The sequence below is a fragment of the Desmodus rotundus genome, chromosome 1 (assembly GCF_022682495.2).
Source record: "Desmodus rotundus isolate HL8 chromosome 1, HLdesRot8A.1, whole genome shotgun sequence".
Classification (NCBI taxonomy): domain Eukaryota; kingdom Metazoa; phylum Chordata; class Mammalia; order Chiroptera; family Phyllostomidae; genus Desmodus; species Desmodus rotundus.
This window is the reverse complement of record NC_071387.1, coordinates 169,373,467-169,392,307: the sequence shown is the minus strand read 5'-3', so window position 1 is coordinate 169,392,307 and position 18,841 is coordinate 169,373,467. Positions and strand designations below refer to the sequence as shown.

General features: G+C 34.1%; 1 protein-coding gene across 5 annotated transcripts in view; it reads left to right on the top strand.

The window, feature by feature from the left end:
- Positions 1-18,841, top strand: part of BDP1 (BDP1 general transcription factor IIIB subunit) — a 92,804-nt gene that overhangs the window by 23,397 nt on the left and 50,566 nt on the right. For all 5 annotated transcript variants that reach the window (XM_045186241.2, XM_045186239.2, XM_045186240.2 and 2 more), the window contains exons 9-16: positions 867-1,010; positions 3,136-3,420; positions 4,932-5,079; positions 10,569-10,727; positions 13,396-13,555; positions 15,489-15,580; positions 16,444-16,648; positions 18,631-18,758. In XM_045186241.2, coding sequence (XP_045042176.2) covers positions 867-1,010; positions 3,136-3,420; positions 4,932-5,079; positions 10,569-10,727; positions 13,396-13,555; positions 15,489-15,580; positions 16,444-16,648; positions 18,631-18,758 — 1,321 coding nt within the window. The remainder of the gene's footprint in view (positions 1-866; positions 1,011-3,135; positions 3,421-4,931; positions 5,080-10,568; positions 10,728-13,395; positions 13,556-15,488; positions 15,581-16,443; positions 16,649-18,630; positions 18,759-18,841) is intronic.

Genomic DNA, 18,841 nt, shown 5'->3' with positions numbered 1-18,841 from the left:
TACATAGATTATTGAGGACTTCTTAGTCCTAGGTTTTCTTAAAAGTTGATGTATAATTAATACACAGTGCAATTTGTAGTGTGGTATAACCACCACCCAAAATGGTACATTTCCCTTTCTAGTCAATCTCCACTGATATCCTGACCCAGTCAACCACTATTTTCATTGGAAGCATCATAGATTAGCTTGTTTCAGAATGTCTTATTCATGGAATCATACAGTATGTATGTTTTTGTGTCTGGCTTCTTTCACTCACGTTTTTTTAAAAAGATTTTATTTACTGATTTTTAGAGAGAGAAGAATGGAGGGAGAAAGAGAAGGAAAAAATGTCAATGTGCAAGAGAAATACTGATTGGTTGCCTCTCGCACGCCCCCAACCCAGGCATGTGCCCTGACTGTGAATTGAACTGGCGATCTTTTTATTTGCAGGCTGGTGCTCAATCCACTGAGGCACACCAGCCAAGACTCATCATGATTTTTTGAGATTTCAACTCAAATCATTAAAAAAAAAAAAGTTTGTTTCTTTTTATCTTTTTATTGCTCAGTGGTCTATTATGGGACTGTATTATAATGACTAGAAGTGTATATCCATTCCCCTGTTGATGAGTCCATTTGCTTTTTAAAAAAATTTATTTATTGATGAGAGGGAGAGGGAGAGAGATTAACTTGTTGTTCCACTTATTTATGCATTCATTGGTTGATTCTTGTATGTGCCCTGACTGGTGATTGAACCTGCAATCTTAGCATATCAAGATGATTCTATAACCAACTGAGCTGCCTAGCTAGGGTCCCATTTGCTTTTGATGTTACCATACTTAAATAAAAATTTGAAGGTCCTTTTTCTTTCTTTTTTTTTTTTTAAACAGAGGAAAAGCGCCCTTTTGACTTCAATTTTTTTGCTCATTTGCTCCAGAAAGTTCTTGCTGAGGAAGAGAAAAGAAAACAAAAATCCATTAAAAATCAGAGTTTAAAGGAGAAGAAATCCTCTAAACCACGGAAAAATGTAAAAGGTATTTATTTCGTAGCGAAGTGTGTTATTTTCCTTAATAGACTTGCAACATTGTTCCTCAAGTCTTTGAGTATCCACACGTAGTTCAGGTAGCTGAGATCATCCAGATATTCCAGTTGCCTGGCCCCAAACAGCAACTCTTAAATTTTTTTATTGTCATGCCTGGGCTATCTGACATCTTTCCTGCATCTAAAACATGGTTGTAAGAGTATCAGAGTTTTGGAGTGTCATCTTTGGTTACTTATTTTTTAAATTTTACACAAAATTGTAATGTTACAAAATATGAAACTCATACTTCGTACTTGTGACTGAGTTGTATTATTTGAGCATAACTTATTTCTGAAGGTTACTGTTGACTTGTACCAGGTAGAAAATGGTTTCTATGTAGGTTTTTAAGTTTTTTTTTATTTTTAGTCTTATATTTTCTTAACTATTTAAACTGTGATCTAATGAGGACAGTGTTTAGGTATAATCACATAATGTAGAGAATGTTGGAACTGCAGGAAACCTTATGTTAGCTAGACCACATCCCAGCCCCTCTCTGTTTGTTTTCATTACCCAGAAATAGTCCTGCAGGTCCTACATCACTTTTTTCTAAGGTCTCACAGTGTTAGTGCTGGCAGAGGCAGGACTCAACCTGAGAGCCTGTGTTAGGGTTTCCAAGACCACTCCCAGGTGTGATTATTTGGTAGGAGGACTCATAGGACTTAGTGCATAGTTGTACTAACATCTGAGATTTATTATAGTTATAGAATACAGAGTAAAATTAGCAAAGGAAAAAGGCAGAGGGGTCAAAATCTAGGGGAACCCACATACATGCCTTTGGGAATTCTCTCCCAGTGGAGTCACACGGGATACACTTAATTTCCTTATCACCGAGTTGTCACAAGATACATAAAATGTTGTCTACCAGGCAAGCTTTTAAGAAACTCTGCCCAAGGATTTTATTGGAGGTTGGTCATAACCTCTGCCTGGCATGTACCAGAATTCAAGACTCCCCAAAGGAAATCAGTTGTTCACCATAAACCACATTATTTGTACAGACAATTGAGGTACAGTGAGCCACTTTTGTCAGGTAGGTAGATGGGAACTCTTCCCCAAACCCGAGCTTCTAGACATAGGCAATGGGCCAACCTTTTTAAGTAGGCCTTTCAAAAGCTAGCCTGCTGTGTTAACACTCTTCTGCACAGAGTCAATCTAGAATTTCCATTTCTGGAGTATGGTGCCTACATCTTTTAAAAAGTAGTATCGATAATTGCAAAGTTATTTCATTCTTCAGATGTATTAATGTTGTGATTATCTTGTTATAGTCGATAGCACAAGTAACTCACTTTATCTTATTGTGAAAAATTTTCAGATGTATTATTACAAGTGTCAGAATTTAAAAATTGCTTACTATTCTGATAGAGAATGAATCAAGTGTTATTTTCTTAGTTTCAAAATTTTGACTTTTTTTCGCAAAAATGACATTGAATTTTATTATTTTTTTAAGATTAGATATTTTTAGAGTTTTCTGATCAGCCATGGTTGTGAAGTTTGCTTTTAGTTTGGATGCTGTCTCCATGGTGATCTCTATTTTTGGTTTTTAAATTATTTCGTTGTTTTCATCTTTTGATACAGTTGACTATTAATATGCCTTCAAAGGAAAAGCACTAGAGATTATTTAAAAATATATGTTAAAAAGGAGATATAATACAGGAAATAAAATTCTTGAACTCTCTTTCCTACTCTGCCAATCAGATTCTTCAGATTTTCTAGGGATAACTATTACTCAGCTCTTTTCTGTGCATATATATGTGTGTGTCTTAGAGTATATGAAATTGTTTTTGTTTAATAAAAATGAGGTCATACTATATGTGTTGTTTTGCAACTTGATTTTTTAAAAATGTAACAATATTTTTTGAAATCTTTTACATCACTACATATGAGCCTACCTTATTATTATTATTTACTGTATGGATTTTTATAGCATAAATGTAGTATTATAACTTATTTAGTTGTTCTCTATTGGGCATTTTATATTGTCTTCAAACTACAGAGGACATCCTTGAGTATTTCTCTGCTCCACCTTTAAGAATTTTTCTGTAGGTGTTTTACATGTTTATAACCATTTCTCTTACTTTCAGTGAAAAAGGTTGCCAGTGAAGGAGTGAATGAAAATCCAGATGAATCTGTGAATGCTAACGTTTCAGGCACAGAAGAATCTCAAAAGGATGCTCAGACAGCTCAGGAAGAACAACAGCCTCTGACTTCATCAAGACAGGATTCAGAACAGATTGCGTTAGAACCAGACCTAAATCAAAAGAAAAGAAGAAGAAAAAATCAAGATGAAGTTGATAACCAAGAAGTAAAAAATCTTTCAGGAATTGCCACTGTTCAGCCAGGCTCTTCTAAAGGAGAAAAACAGAAAAGTAAGTTTAAGTTTCTTAAATATTTTAATAGCCCTTGTATTATTTGAGGACATATGTACAATAATATGTATAACTTAAATGGCTTCCTTTGGGATAGTAGTAATTATTAATGCTTATTAATTGGTTCTATATTTTTGTAGTGTGTTAAATCCTTTTATTTTTAATTTGGTAGGAAAAATGTTGTTAAAAAACCCCAAAGCTAAATGGAGAGATTTTTTTCTCCAAAGTTTGTCTCTGAGATGTATTACATCCTATGTATTCCCATTAAAATGATAAGAAGTCACATGTATATACTGCAGGTCCTCAAATAATGTGATTTCATTCAAAATAATTTTTCTACAGCTTGATGAGACACTATAGGAACTTAACTTTTTTTACATCGATTAGCTTCTGATGAAATTGGTTTTGTTAACGTCACTTTGCCTCAGGTCCAAGAACCTATTAACAATCTTGAGGATAATAGTTAAATGTATATTGCTTGTGTCTGTTACTAAATCGCAGGTTTTCATGTTATCTTTTCAGAGCATTTTTGTGAACCCACAATAAGTTGTTTAATTTCTATGAAAGAGCTACTGGAATAAGTATTCCTCCCATTTTTTCATTTTTTAAACTTCCTTAGACATGTTGACTCTTAGGAGTTGCTAGGTAATGAAGGCTAAGAGTTCAGGGAAGTCTTGATCTCTTTCCTTAAGAGTTCCTATATAGGTTCCTGAACAAAGATAGGCAAGTAAAAAGAAGAGAAAAAGATGGTAGCAGATCAGAACAGCCTTCCTATAGAATTTAAATTTTAGGTAGTTCAGCTTCACCAATAAGATTTAATGAATGAGTTCTGGTATGTAGCAAAGTATGATTTACAGGAATTACAATATAATGCTCTTTTGTGGCTTACTATTAAAGACATTACATGTAAAGCAGAATAGCTCAGTGATACAGAAATTGGGCTTTGGAAATCATGCAGACCTTGGTTTAAATGCTAGCTCTTTTATTTGGTAAGTGTGACCTTGGGCAAGTCACTTAAGATCTTTGAACTTAGATTCTTTTTCTTATTGATGGGTTAATATTAATACCTTTTAGTAGGATTGTTTTAAATATTAAATGAGATGTTTATCTGATGGACATACAGTTTCTGTCATTTAGTTAAGTACTCAAATAGTAGCTATTATTATGTTATTAATTATGACACTTCTGAAAGAGAAGAGCCAAATCCACTGTTTCCTAACTAGACATATTTAACCACTTAAAATTTAAAGCAAGATAAAAGAAGGATGCTGTAAACTGCCCAAGAAACTTGCACTGGTCCTCACAACACAAATAGTTGTAAGTTGATTGATTTTTCATTGATGCTCTAAAAATATGATTTATCTCTGGCATATAAGAACTTTAATGTTGAATGGATTAATGATTTATAGGAAGAGATGGTATTAATGGTGTTATATGTAAATTCCATTGAGCTTTAAAATATAGATGTTTCTGCTGTCAGTTTTTAGAAACCATGCGTTTTGTATTCATAGATAAATGTCAGTCTTTAAGGCCTGAGATGAATGAAGATGAAGGCAGTAAGGAACAGACGCTTTCCTGTGTACAGGACACCAGTGAGGTTGCGGATCTGTCCTCCAGGGACAAAGCTGTGAAAAAAACTGACCCTATTCGTTCATTAAGGTATTTTATATATTTTTCCTGACTTTGTCTGCATTTTATGTCAGTTACTAAGAGAGGAAGGAGTGTGAAGTCTCCAACAATAATTATGATTTGGCCTATTTCTCTTTTCAATTCTATTTGTTTTTCTTATGTATTTTCAGGCTCTGTGCTAGATGCATACATATCTTGGACTGTTGTCTCTTCTTGATGAACTCACCCTTTTATCATTTGTGATACCATTCTGATACTGCCTTTTTGAAAAAATGTATTTTATTGTGCTATTACAGTTGTTCCAATTTTCCCCCTTTGCCCCTGTCCACCGGGTACCCTCCATTCCCTCTGGCAATCCTCTACCCCTTAGTTCATGTCCATGGGTCATGCATGTAAGTTCTTTGGCTGTTCCACTTCTTATACTGTTCTTAACATCCCCTGGTATATTCTTTACCTACCAATTTGTACTTCTTAATCCCTGTACCTTTTCCACTATCCTCCCACTTCCCCCTCTCAGCTGATAACCCTCCATGTGATCTCTATATCTATGATCCTGTTTCTGTTCTGCTTGTTTGCTTGGATTGTGTTTAGAATCAGTTGTTGATAGTTGTGAATTTATTGCCATTTTAATGTTCATAGTTTTGATCATCTTCTTTTCTTAAATGAGTCCCTTTAAGATTTCATATAATAAGGGCTTGGTGATGATGAACTCCTTTAGCTTTACCTTACCTGGGAAGCATTTTATCTGCCCTTCCATTGTAAATGATAGCTTTGCTGGATAGAGCAATCTTGGTTTTAGGTCCTTGCTTTTCATCACTTTTAATACTTCTTGCCAGTCCCTTCTTAGCCTGCAAAGTTTCTTTTGAAAAACCAGCTGACAGTCTTATGGGAATTCCTTTGTAGGTAACTGTCTGCTTTTCTCTTGCTGCTTTTAAGATTTTCTCTTTTATCTTAACCCTTGGCATTTTAATTATGATATGTCTTGGTGTGGTCCTCTTTGGATCCATCTTCTTTGGGATTCATTCTGCATTTTGGACTTGTGTGTCGATTTCCTTCACAAAATGAGGGAAGTTTTCTTTCACTATTTTTTCAAATAAGTTTTACATTTTTTGCTCTTTGTCTTCTCCTTCCGGCACCCCTGTGATTCAAATGTTGGTATGTTTGAAGTTGTCCCAGAGGCTCCTTAGCCTGTCTGGTTTTTTGAATTCTTTTTTCTTCTTGCTGTTCTGATTGAATGTTCTTTTCTTCCTTATGTTGCAAATCATTGATTTGATTCTTGGCTTCATCCACTGCACTGTTGGTCCCCTGTAAAGTTTTCTTTATTTCACTTAGTATAACTTTCATTTCTTCCTGGGTCATTTTGTGCTGTTGATGTACCCAAAGAGTTCCTTGAGCATCTAATAACCAATGTCTTGAACTCTGCATCTGATAGGTTGCTTATCTCCATTTTGTTGTGTTCTTTTATTTGGGCCATATTTCTTTGTCTCCTCATTTTGGCAGTCTCCTTGTGTTTGTATCTGTGTATTAGGTAAAGTCACTTTGACTCCCTGTCTTGGTAGTGTGGCCTATTGTAGAAAAGTGCACCGGGTAAGTTGGATGGGGCAGAGCCTTAGGTAATCACCAGGGCAGGGCAACCCATGTGAAACAGGTTGATGGAGTCTCTGATACCATGTCACTGCTTTGTGGCTCTGTGTGGGGGAGGGCTCAAAAAGGGAACAGTGCAGCTACCTGGCCTCTGGAGTTTTGTTTAGGAGGAAGCTGTCCCCCAGTACTTGTCCTGATGTCAGACACTTCAATTTCTCCCTGTGTGCCACTGATGCAGTTCCAGCTGGTTCTGGAGTGCTGAAGCCCAGAGGCAGTGAGTCTGCATAAGTTCTAAGTCCATTGCATGCCCTTTAAGAGGAGACTCCTGAGAGTCCTTCAGTTTCTTCACTTCCCCAACCCCCACTGGTTTTCATAGCCAGAAGTTGCAGAACTTACCTTCCTGGGCAGGGTGGTCTGGTGTGGGGCTGGGATTCCTTGCTACCTCAGTAGGAAGGAATCCCTCCTGATTCTTATCTACCACACGTGGGTGTGGGACTGCCTGTTCTGTGTCTCTGAACCTCCACACCTCTCAGTATGTCTCCAAATCCTTAGTACCTTCTTTAATACCTGGGATGTCAGATTTCCATAGAAATCTGATTTTTTGATGATTCTTGGTGATATTTCTTTTGTAATCTAGTTGTAATTTTTGCTGTGGTTGTATGTGGAGGCAAGCAATGTTTACCTATGCCACCTTCTTGACTGGAAGTCCATCCATTTCACCTTTTGTTCTGATGCTTACTTTGCCACTGCAGTTTCTTTGTGGTAGTGTTTTCATGGGTTTGTCTTCTTTTATAAAGATTTTCTTTGTGTTTTTTAGCAGTTTGAGTGTGGTGTATCCTGCTGTCTGAGTTTTTTGTTGTTATTTTTTAAATTGTGGTAAAAATACATGATATGAAATCTCTCCTGACAAATTTTTAAGTGTATATAGTACAGTATTGTAAATTATAAGCACAATATTGTAGAGCAGATCTCTGTAACTTTTCCATTTCGCATGACTGAAATGCTATATCGATTGGACAGAAACTCTTTTATTTCCTTCTTAGTGTTAGCTCCAGGCAACCACCATTCTATTTTATGTTTCTATGTTTTTGACTACTTTAGATAGCTCATATTATTTGTCCCTCCATGACTGGCTTATATCACCTAGCATAATATTTTTAACATTCATCCATGTTGTAGCATATGACAGGATTTTTTATTTTTTAAGGATGAATAATATTCCATTTTGTACATATCACATTTTATTTATTCATCTGTCAGTAGACATTTAGGTTGTTCCCATCTTTTAGCTGTTGTGAATAATGCTGCAATAAACATAGGAGTACAGATATCTGTTTGATACTCTATTTTCAGTTATTCCGGATAAATACCCAGAAAATCATTTGATAGTTCTATTTTTAATTTTTGCAGGAACCCCCATACTGTTTTTCATAGTGGTTGCACCATTTTATGTTTCCACCAACAATGCACAAGTATTCCAGTTTCTTTACATCTTTGCCAAATTTTTTAAAAAAATAATGGCCATCCTAATAGATATGAGATGCCTCATTGTGGTTTTGATTTGTGTTTCTCTGATGATTAGTGATGTAAGCATCTTTACATATACCTGTTGGCCATTTGTATGTCTTCTTTGGAGAAATGTCTAGTTAGGTCCTTTTCTCATTTTTTAGTTGAGTTATTTGTGTTTTTGTTCCTTTTATATTTTTGATATTAAGTCCTTATTGGGTATAGGGCTTGCAAATATTTTCGCCTTTTTCATAGGTTGCCTTTTGACTCTGTTGATTATTTCCTTTGTTGTACATAAGCTTTTTAGTTTGATGTAGTCCCACTTGTGTATTTTTGCTTTTGTTTTCTGCTTTTTGGTGTCATAGCCAGGAAATCATTGCCAATACCACTGTTACGAAGCTTTCCTCCCATGTGTTCTTTTAGGACTTTTATAGTTTAGGCGTTACTTTTAAGTCTTTAATCCACCTTGCGTTGATTTTTGTGTTTGGTGTAAGATAAATGTCCAATTTCACTTTTGTACATGTGGATATCCAGCTTCCCCAATATCATTTGTTGAAGAGACTATGGTGAAGAGACCATTTTCCTATGGTGTAGTTTTCGTACCCTGTAGAAGATCATTTGGCCATACCTATGTGGATTTACTTCTGGGCTGTCTGTTCTGTTCCATTGGTTTATATGTCTGTCTTCTGAAAAATTTGATGGAAGTTATTTATTCTCATGTAGAAAAACACACATATGCACATGTGGTGATTTAGTCATATAGTTCAGAATGTTAATACTTTATTTGAAGCTGAGCCATGGACCTCTGGTAAATTTTTTCAAATTAATTTTTTAGAGTGTGAGGAAGGGAGGAAGGGGGAGAGAGAGGCAGAGAGACAGAGAAGATTGATTTGTTCCCCTTATTTATGCATTTAATGGTTGATTCCTGTGTGTACCCTGACCAGGGATCGAACCCACAACCTTCCTGTATCATTCCAGTGGGATGACGCTGTAACCCACTGAGCAACCCGTCCAGGGTCATGATTCTCAACTTGTGAGGTTATAGACTTCTAAATTGTGACTTCAGAGATAACAACTAATTTCATAAACTACACACAAAACAATACTGATTACTTTTTCTAATTTAGTGGGAAAAGAACCCTGTAATGACTATTAAAATCTCAACTAGCTTTATAGAACAGCAAGCCAATACTAAAGTTGTTGTATACACAAGAGTAAGGATCATGGATAGTAAATACAATTTTGAAAAATGCCTCTGGAGAGGAAATGTATTAAGACTTCTAAAGCTAGAGTAACTGAAGCAGTGTAATACTGGCGCAGGGACAGACGAATTGACTCAGAGGAACTGAATGTAGAGTCTAGGGAGAGATTTAGGAATATGATACGTGGCAGAGGTAGTATTAGAAATTAGTGGGTAAATATTGAACTGTTATTTTTTAGTTGGTGCTGAGATATGAAAAATATAGTATTAGACCCCTATTTCACCCTATGCACTAAATTCCTGATAAAGACTACATGTACTAAACAAATCTTTAAAACTTTTAAAGGAAAATACCTTGTGATGTCATGGACTTTTTTAGACACAAAAAGCACAAACTTTAAAAGATAAAATTACTAAATTTGCAGTAAAATTAAATACTTTTGTTGACAAAAGGCTCTAGGAGAAGGCAAGCTACTGATTGGGAAGTTTTATGGGTAACAACTAACCCAAGAAGGAGCAAAGGGCTCTTATTAATTAGTTGGGGAAATACAGTGGAAAAAAGTGAGGGGAAAAAGGTATGGTTAAATGTGAAAACTGAGTGCTAGTTAGTACAGGGCCATCGTTTATATTATTGTTAGTTGAAACAACTTTATAATACAGTAGTCCTCTCTTTGCATAGTACAGTGTTAACTGCAACTGGGCTATATTGAAGCTGTATCCTTGATTTACATGAGTTTTTGTTAACACAGTGTAAATTCATGCGAAGCAAGGATTGCCTATATAACATTTTATTTTAATTTAATTTAATTTTTGAATTTTTGTAAAAGTTTATTTGAGCCAAACTGACATATAGGCTGGAGAGGAAGCTCTCAAATGCTGTCGTAAAATTTTAATGAAAGATTATTCCTAAATATTACTATGATTTTATACATGCATTTGATTTGTGAACCCCATATAGGTAAGGGCTTTTCCTTTTGTGACTTTTTGAGCACTTTCCCAAGCTTATTAATTTGTGGTGACTACTTTCTTTGCAGGAATAGTTCTTAATAGCATGGTGCAAGAAAGATCATAGAAAAGCTGAAATATTTGTTTTAATTTTTCTGCAATACGAAGGATTATCGTCCACATAGTTGATTTGTATACAGTATTTAAAAAAATCTTTTAAATATTTAGCATAAAGTATGCATTACGAAGAATTTCTTTTCCCCTGATGTTTTCATTTCTTTAGCAACCAAGAAGATGCCATGTCAGTAGCAACTGAGACTTCAGATTCAAGCACTCCAGATTTGCATTCATCAGAAGTTGGAATTAGAGCCTTGTGTGAAGTGAATAATGCTGAGAGTAGTTGTACAGAAGAAAGAAATGCTGACCTAAAAAATATATCACTGTAAGTATTTTATATTGTGGGATTTTAAAATTTATTTTCAAACATTTGATAGTTTATTATCATTTCAGAAATGGTAATAATGCTGCTTCCTTTAGGGATGTGAAGGGAACTGTAGACCATTTAGTATGTAACTGTGCTGTGGTCTGAGTGTGACATCCAGGTTTTTCACTTTATATTTCTGCAGAAGGAGTCTCTTTCATACATGATGTATCGCAGTGCCATGAGTTTTAGCAAAATGCTGAAATAATTTAGAAGCTTAAATATTTACTATGAGATTTTACTCTTACTTGGTTTGAGTTAATATTCATGCCTATTGACAAAATAGTTGATTTTGATATTTATGACTTTAAAGAGATTATTTTTAGTATATAGATACTGATTAAATTAATATCTTCACTAAAAATAGAATAAAGGCACCACAAGAGTTTCCTTTTGAAAAAATATCCCAAAATTCAGACTTTTTGTTTTTCTTGTAACTCATTATATGGGCTTAAAAGCTATTCTGTTTATGAATTATTTATTTTCAGTAAAGCAAAGTCATATTGAGAATCAACCTTATTTTTTAAAATAAAAATTTAAAATAGTTTTTGGACTAAGCAATATATTCTTTTGGTTCAAATGTCTAAAAGTGTGAAAAGGTATTGAGTGAAATATCCCTCCTACCATATGCTTATTCACTCTAACTAGTAACTAGTTTTACCTTTTAAATTCTTTCAGAGATTTTAAAAAAAGTATATTAAAGCTAATATAAATTTATTTTCTTACTCTTTTTAAAAAACCTTGTGGTAGCGTACTGTATGTATCATTTGGCAAATTTTTTTTTGTCTTATATCTTCATATCTTCACATAAAGACCTTCCTTATTTGTTTTAAGGGTGCATAGTGTTCTTGTATGGAAAAATCACATTTTAGATTATCAATGCCCATTTCATGGCTATGTAGGTTATTTTATAAACAATGCTTATAATCTTATATATCCATTCTTTTATCTCTATGCTAGTGTATTTGTAGGGTAAGTTCCTAAAAATGGAAATGCTTGTTCCATGGATATTTATGTGTGTTCATTTATGATTTTGATAGTGCCAAATGCTCTCCATTGGAGTTATGCTAGTTTATATTCCCACCAACAATGTAAAGAAGCACTTGTCTCTCTTACCAACTAACAGTGTTACTGAACTGGGATTTTCGCCGGTCTTGATAAATTATGAAATAACATCTCAGTGTAGTACCTCCACCCCATTCCTTCTTTTTTTGGCAGGGTATGTAATTCTTTTATTTCTTTTTTTTTTTTTCAGTTTTCATTTTAATATTTTCTAACCTAAACGAAAATCAATAGAACAGTGAATATCTGTATATAATTCCATTTAGATTCTCTGATTTTTAATGTCTCATTTGTACTCACTCATGTTGTCTCTCTCTCTCTCTGTCTACTTTTAATATGTACTTTAAAATATTTATTTATTAATTTTAGAGAGAGAGAGAGAGAGACATTGATTTGTGTATGTGTCCTGAGTGGAGATCAAACCTGTAACCTTGGTGTATTGGGACAACACTCTAACTAACTGAGCTACCTGGCTAGGCAGTATGTACTTTTCTTATTGGGAGTGAAGTTGAGCATCTTTTTGCATTTAACGCTACATTTATTTTTATTTTTTGAGTTGTACATACCCTTTGTCCTGTTTGTAAATTAGTTATAGATGATATTTTTTTTGTAGGAGTTCTTTATATTTTAGAGAGGTAAGCCTTGTGGTATGAGTTGCAAAACCTGCTTTCTTGGTTTGTAGTTTGACTTCTGATTTGGCCATGTTTGTTTAGGCCACGTAAAATTTATTTATTTTTGTTAATTTATTTTTAAAGATTTTATTTATTTTATTTTTTAGACAGAGGGGAAAGTAGTGAGAAAGGGAGAGAAACATCAGTGTGTGGTTGTCTCTCACGTCTCCCCCACTGGGGGGACCTGGCCCACAACCCAGGCATTGTTCACAGGCCGGCGCTCAATCCACACACTGGATTGAGTGGATTGCCCTGGCTTGAGCCATACAAGCCAGGGCAATTTTAAAAAATTTTTATGTTGTTAATTTTCTCAGTTTCTTTTTCCTTTTATGGCTCCTGAACTTTTAATCAAATTTTAGGTGTATTCCCACCTCAAGGTTATAGAAGAATACTTATCCATGTTTTCTTTATGGTTTCATTTAAATTGTTGATCCACTTGGAATGTATTATAAGTACGATGTGAGGAGTGGAGCTAATTTTATTTTATTCTCCATTGTTACCAGCTTTTCCATCATTATTTATTTAATATTTATTTTTAAGACTATGTTATTTTGTATTTCATCTTATCCTTACTGTTTTGAAATGCTACCTTTATTTTATACTAAAATCATGTATATTTTGGGGTCATCTCAATTTTCTCTCATGTTTCATTTATCTGTTTCTTCATATATCAGAAAGAACCACAGTGTTTTAATTATTGATGCTGAATACTATATTTTTAATATCTGACAGAACAAGTTAGTTACTGCCTCATCGCTCTTCTTTTTCAGTTTTCTTTGCTATGCTTATCGTAAGTAAGCTTAAAGGATTTCTATCCTGGCTCTGAGTGGATTTTTAAAGAATTTCATTTAATGTGCCTGCATAATAATGCAATATCAATAATGTAAATTTTTTAGGGAAACTGATCAAACAGAAAATGTTAAACTGATGGCAAGAGGACGACTCCAGAGACCTAAACCCAATTTATCAAGGGCTGTTGGGAAGAAATCAGTTCTTTCACAAGGTAAAACAGATGCAGAGAGCAAGAGTTTACATCCAGAAACTTCATTTGAAAAGGTATGGAGTAAAAGACTTTATGGAAATTAAAATTATAAAATTTTTTATTTGGGAATAAAAGTGTTTAGTTGTAATTACAAAGTAATGTTACTGATACTAAAATAAAAATACAAGAATGTATACATTAATATTAAATTTGTCTTACTAGTCTGCTTATGCATTTTTTTGGAACCTAGGACAAATTTCAGACATCCTCAGTAATGACAAATCTGACTTATATGAAATTTTTATTCAAAATATTTTTTAAATAGCTATACCTAAAATTATATTCACAACCCTTTTATCTAAACACAGATACATTCCTCCATCCTTTATAAACTTTAGCTCTCTTTTTATGTATATAAACATTTCTGTAGTTTTTATTTTTTAACATTTCTATAGTTTTTAACCATAACATAAAATTTAAAACTTTTTTCTCGAAACTATTCATTTATACTTTTTTTGAATTAATTGGCCATCTTAATAGTTACATCAAGTTAATTAATGTACCTAACCATTTCTGTAATGTTAGATGTTTAGGTTATTTTTATTTAAAGAAATTCTTGAAATAAAAGGAAACAATTTTGTAAAGTGGCTTTTTCAAGGATAAAACAAAGAATAAATTTTCAGAGGTGGTGAGATAAATAGGTTAAAGTATCTTTAATATTTTTATAGCTCTTGTACATTGCCAGACTGACAGAGACACAACTCCATTTACACATTGCTGCGAGCATCAAATGAATGTTCCTGTTTCTTTATATTCCTGCCAGCAATGTATTGTTACCAGTTTTTTATATTTGCTAAAATAGTTTAAAAATGTTAGTTTACCTATTTTTCTCTTTTGTGAAATATCTTCTTTATCATACTTTTTGTCATATAATTATATTATTATATATGATGTTTTTAAATTCTAGAAAATAAGGTGAATATAGATTCATGTAAAAATTAAAACAAAAATTACTTCTAATTTCATTATCCAGATGTAGGTGACCTTTAATATACAGTTCTTCTAGCTTTTTGTTTACAAAATTGAGTGGTGGTATTAATTCAGTTTTGTATACTTAACATTTGGTTAATAACATTTTTGGTACTTAATATTTTATAAATATTTTTCCATATCATTAAACATCTTTTGAAAACTTTTTTTTTAAGATTCAGTGACTTCATAATATTCTGTCAATGGATTAGACTGAATTTATTTAACCGTTTATTCATTATTGAATATTTTATTTGTTTATAGTATTTGCTATTTTGCATAATATTCCAGTGAACATTCCTGTACTTAAATATTAAACTAAATATTTTAGGATAGAGTCTTAGAACTCTCATATTACTGGGTCAGAAAGTATAAACATTTTTAAGGCTTTGATTCATATTAGCAAAAGTCTTTCTGGAAAGTACATAGTGATTTGTGCTTTTGTCAGTAATGTATGAGATGATACAGGGTTAGGCAAAAGTAGGTTTACAGTTGTGAGTACACGAAACACAGGTTTATTCTTTTGGTTTTTTTTAAATCCTCACCTGAGGATATATCCATTGATTCCAGAGAGAGAGACAGAGAGAGAGAGAGAAAGAAAGAAAGAAAGAAACATCCATCAATTGCCTACTGAACGTGCCCCAAGAGGGAACTGAACCACAACCCAGGCATGTGCCCCAGCCAGAAATTGGACCTTTTGGTCTACAGGATGACACTTCAGTCAACTAAGCCACACTGGCCAGGGCACAGGTTTATTCTTGTATTATTACTTATTATTTATTGTATTATTTTCCATATGAACGCTGTATACCTACTTTTGCCCCACCCTCTATGTTTTATAATACTTTGTATGGTTTTAAAACTCTCTTCTAATTAGAAGTACAAAAGAGATTTTGTTGTTTTAACTTCCATTTATTTATTACAAAGTTTGAACTTCTTATATTAAGGTAGATTAAATGTAAAACATTGAATTCATAGACTCACATGAAAAAGGATAAAATGAATTTACTTGACGTTTCTGGAATGGAGAATACAGAGAGGAAGAACTCAGAAGCTGATACTGGACCTAAGTAAGTATAGAGGAAGTAGAATAAAAATAGTGATTCTCAGTAATGATTGTAATAACTTGTTTTCTACTTGATACTGTCTGAAGTTTATTTTCAGCTATGTACTTTAGGTGCATTTTTAACAGTAGGTATTGTTGAAACATGTTAGTAATGCTCTTTATGATTAAGACAGGGGTAGACAAAGTAGGTTCACAGTTGTGAGTAGCACTTTATTTTAGTCTTACAATCATAACCTGCATCTCTCTTTCCATTCAAACAATTGTAAACCTGCTTTTGTTCACCCCTGTATTGTAGAAATAAATAATGAGATGGCTCAATTGAGTTAGCAATTACTTTTCTTCCTCAACTTCTTAAGATTATTAACAAAGTCTTGTTAGATAAGTTAATGGGTAAGTTGTGTGTTTCTGGATAATTGTATTTATAGCAAGGGGTTGCAAAAGGGAATATTTAACTTGCAGTGGAAATCTGCAAGAGGCGTTGTTCCAGTATGAATCTGAACCAGGGGATATGGACTGTACATGGATGCCATAATCTGCAGTGCCCTGGAAGTGTACATTACATAATATTGTCCTTAGTGGGGAATTGTATTACATGCTCGTCAGGTGTAGATTCTCCATTTTTGTGATGAAAATTTGATTTTAAAATGCTTTTTATATTCAGGATTATGTCTTGGGTTCCAAAGGGTCAAAGTGTAGAAGTATAAGTATCTTTGAAGGATGTTCTTGAGGACACTGGTGAATTATTTTATATTATAAGTGGTTTATTTATTCATACCTAAGAGAAGGGAATACTGAAAATAAGCAAGTATGTGACTTCATTGATCTTATTCCTTTGTAATTGATCTAGTGGAGCTTATTCCTTTGTAGTTGTTCTAGTTTGAGTGAAAAAGAGAGTCTGCAGGAGGATGATAAACCAAAGGCTTTCAGACCTGCACGAGTAATGAAGGGCCGATTGCAAAGGCCAAAGCCAAATGTAGGTAAAGCTTCTGAAAGAAGAGAAATTCTTGCATCACAGGAAGAAATTGGGGCCAGTGTGGAAAAGAATGAACGTGAATCTTGTATTGACAGAGATGTAAGTAGTCTGATTCCTCCCAGTTTTTTTGTTAAACAAGTACATAAGCCTCCTTTCACCCTCCCCGCTTTTTAAACAGCAGTGCTATACAATTGTGTACATTGTTCATTAAGTATAAGGCCAAAACCTCAAAACCAGCTGCTTTGTTAATTGTAAAGCCATATAACTCTGCATTTTGAGCATTAATGTGATTGGATCATCAGCTTTTACCCTGCCTCATTTGGACTTGCTTTCCCCCAATACTCTGCAGGTTTTGAATTACACTTCCCTTTTGAAAATATAGCTAGATGTGTGAATTTTAACGCTGGCTTAAACTGAATAATGTTCAAAACTCCCTATTAAAATATAGTCTTAAGAACAAAGACTATGGATTTTAGCTTACTTACATAATAACAAAATCTTCATGATAAGGGTAACAGTTGCTGTAATTGAATTTCTTGTTATAATTCCCAAGGTCTGTAGTGTGATCATAATAATAAGACAGATTCAGAAAGATAGACACCAGGGGATAATTCTTGTTGTGGAGCTTTATGTCTGGGCCCCGCGTCTGCCATGGATGAAGAATAAGTCTACCAAGACATGATATGCTTGGGGAGGAAAGGTGGAGGATCTCTCAAAGGAGAAGGGCCCTGAGCATTTTCCTCCATGGGCTTTTATTAGGTTCATTTTGCACAGCAAGGGAAGTAAGGCAGCCAAGGGATTAGGAGACTTCTTGCAGACAGAATGAGGACTGAGGCTATTTCAAAGCCGTGGGGCGAGGGTCCATCACCGCCTTTTCTATAACCCTCCCAAGTCCTTCCCTGTGGGCTTTTCCTGGTGACCATGCCTGTCTTAGGTTGTTCCTGCCTTGAGGAATCTTACCCGTCATTGGCTAACTGGTCAAGCTCAGGGCCAAGCAGGGTGAAGTGGGCAGAGATGGCACCTCTGCCAGGGAGATAAGCTTTGTCTCCTTAATGGCTTATGGTCCCAACTCTGACTCAGCCTTAACTATGGGGAGTTACAGCTTCTGAAACCAGGCAGGGCAGTTCCCAACAAATTCTCACGGTTGAGACAGAGCAGTTACCATATTTTGCCATGTATAATGCTCATCCACGTTTTTGGCTCAGACTTTCAGGAAAAAAACTTTCATTTTAAATGTTTGATTCAATTATTTATTTATTTATATTTAGAAACAAAACTGGTTATTGTATTCTAGGGTATTATTTTGCATATGGATATCGTTATTGCTTTGTAGAGTTACACTTTTAATGCATAAGCATAAATAAAAATTAAAAACATTTATATACATATGGAACTAGTAATACCCATGTATAATGTGCATCCTTATTTTTCCCTCAAAAATTTGGGCAAAAAGGTACGCATTATACATAACAAAATATGATACCTGCTTTCTGATTGGGAGAAAAATACGGGCTTTGAGATGAGGTAAAAGGTGTGGCTTATGAAATTTTCTAAGGTCTCTGAAGAAAAAAACATTAAAAAGCATCCCTTTTATGGTAAGTGAAATAAGCCAGGTGGTGAGGGACAAATACTATATGATCTCACCTTTAACTGGAACATAATCAAAAAAAGAAAAAAGCAAACAAAATATAACCAGAGACATTGAAGTTAAGAACCATCTAACAATTAGCCAGAGGGGAGTGGGGAGGGGACAGTGGGGAGAGCGGTTTATAGGAACTACTATAAAGGACAAATGGACAAAATCAAGGGGGAGGGTGGAGGAGGGGGAGGGAGGTGGGTTTGGCTGGGGTGGGGTGGAGGGATGGGGAGAAAATGCAGACAACTGTAATTGAATAACAATAAAAATAAAAAAAAAAAAACAAAAAAAAGCATCCCTTGAATATCATTTTATAATTTTGAAGTGTTTACTGTTTTTTTTTTTTTCAATACTCAAATTGGGCACAGTTTTCAACGATATCTTTTATAAAAGGTTGTTTTATTTTGAAATCTAACACTTTTTAAAAAATGTGTTTGTTATTAAGACTCCTGAACAGACAGATCAGTCATGTAAAAATTTTGAGTGTGAAGACATTACATCACAATCTGAAAAAAGAGATACTTCTCAAAATGTTCAGCCAGATGAGCCCAAGTCTCTGAATGAATGTCTAAGGTAAGCATCATCTTATTGATTATATAATTTTTAAATTTATAAAAGTTTTTGAAATTGTTAATTTTTAAAAACAAGCAGATCAG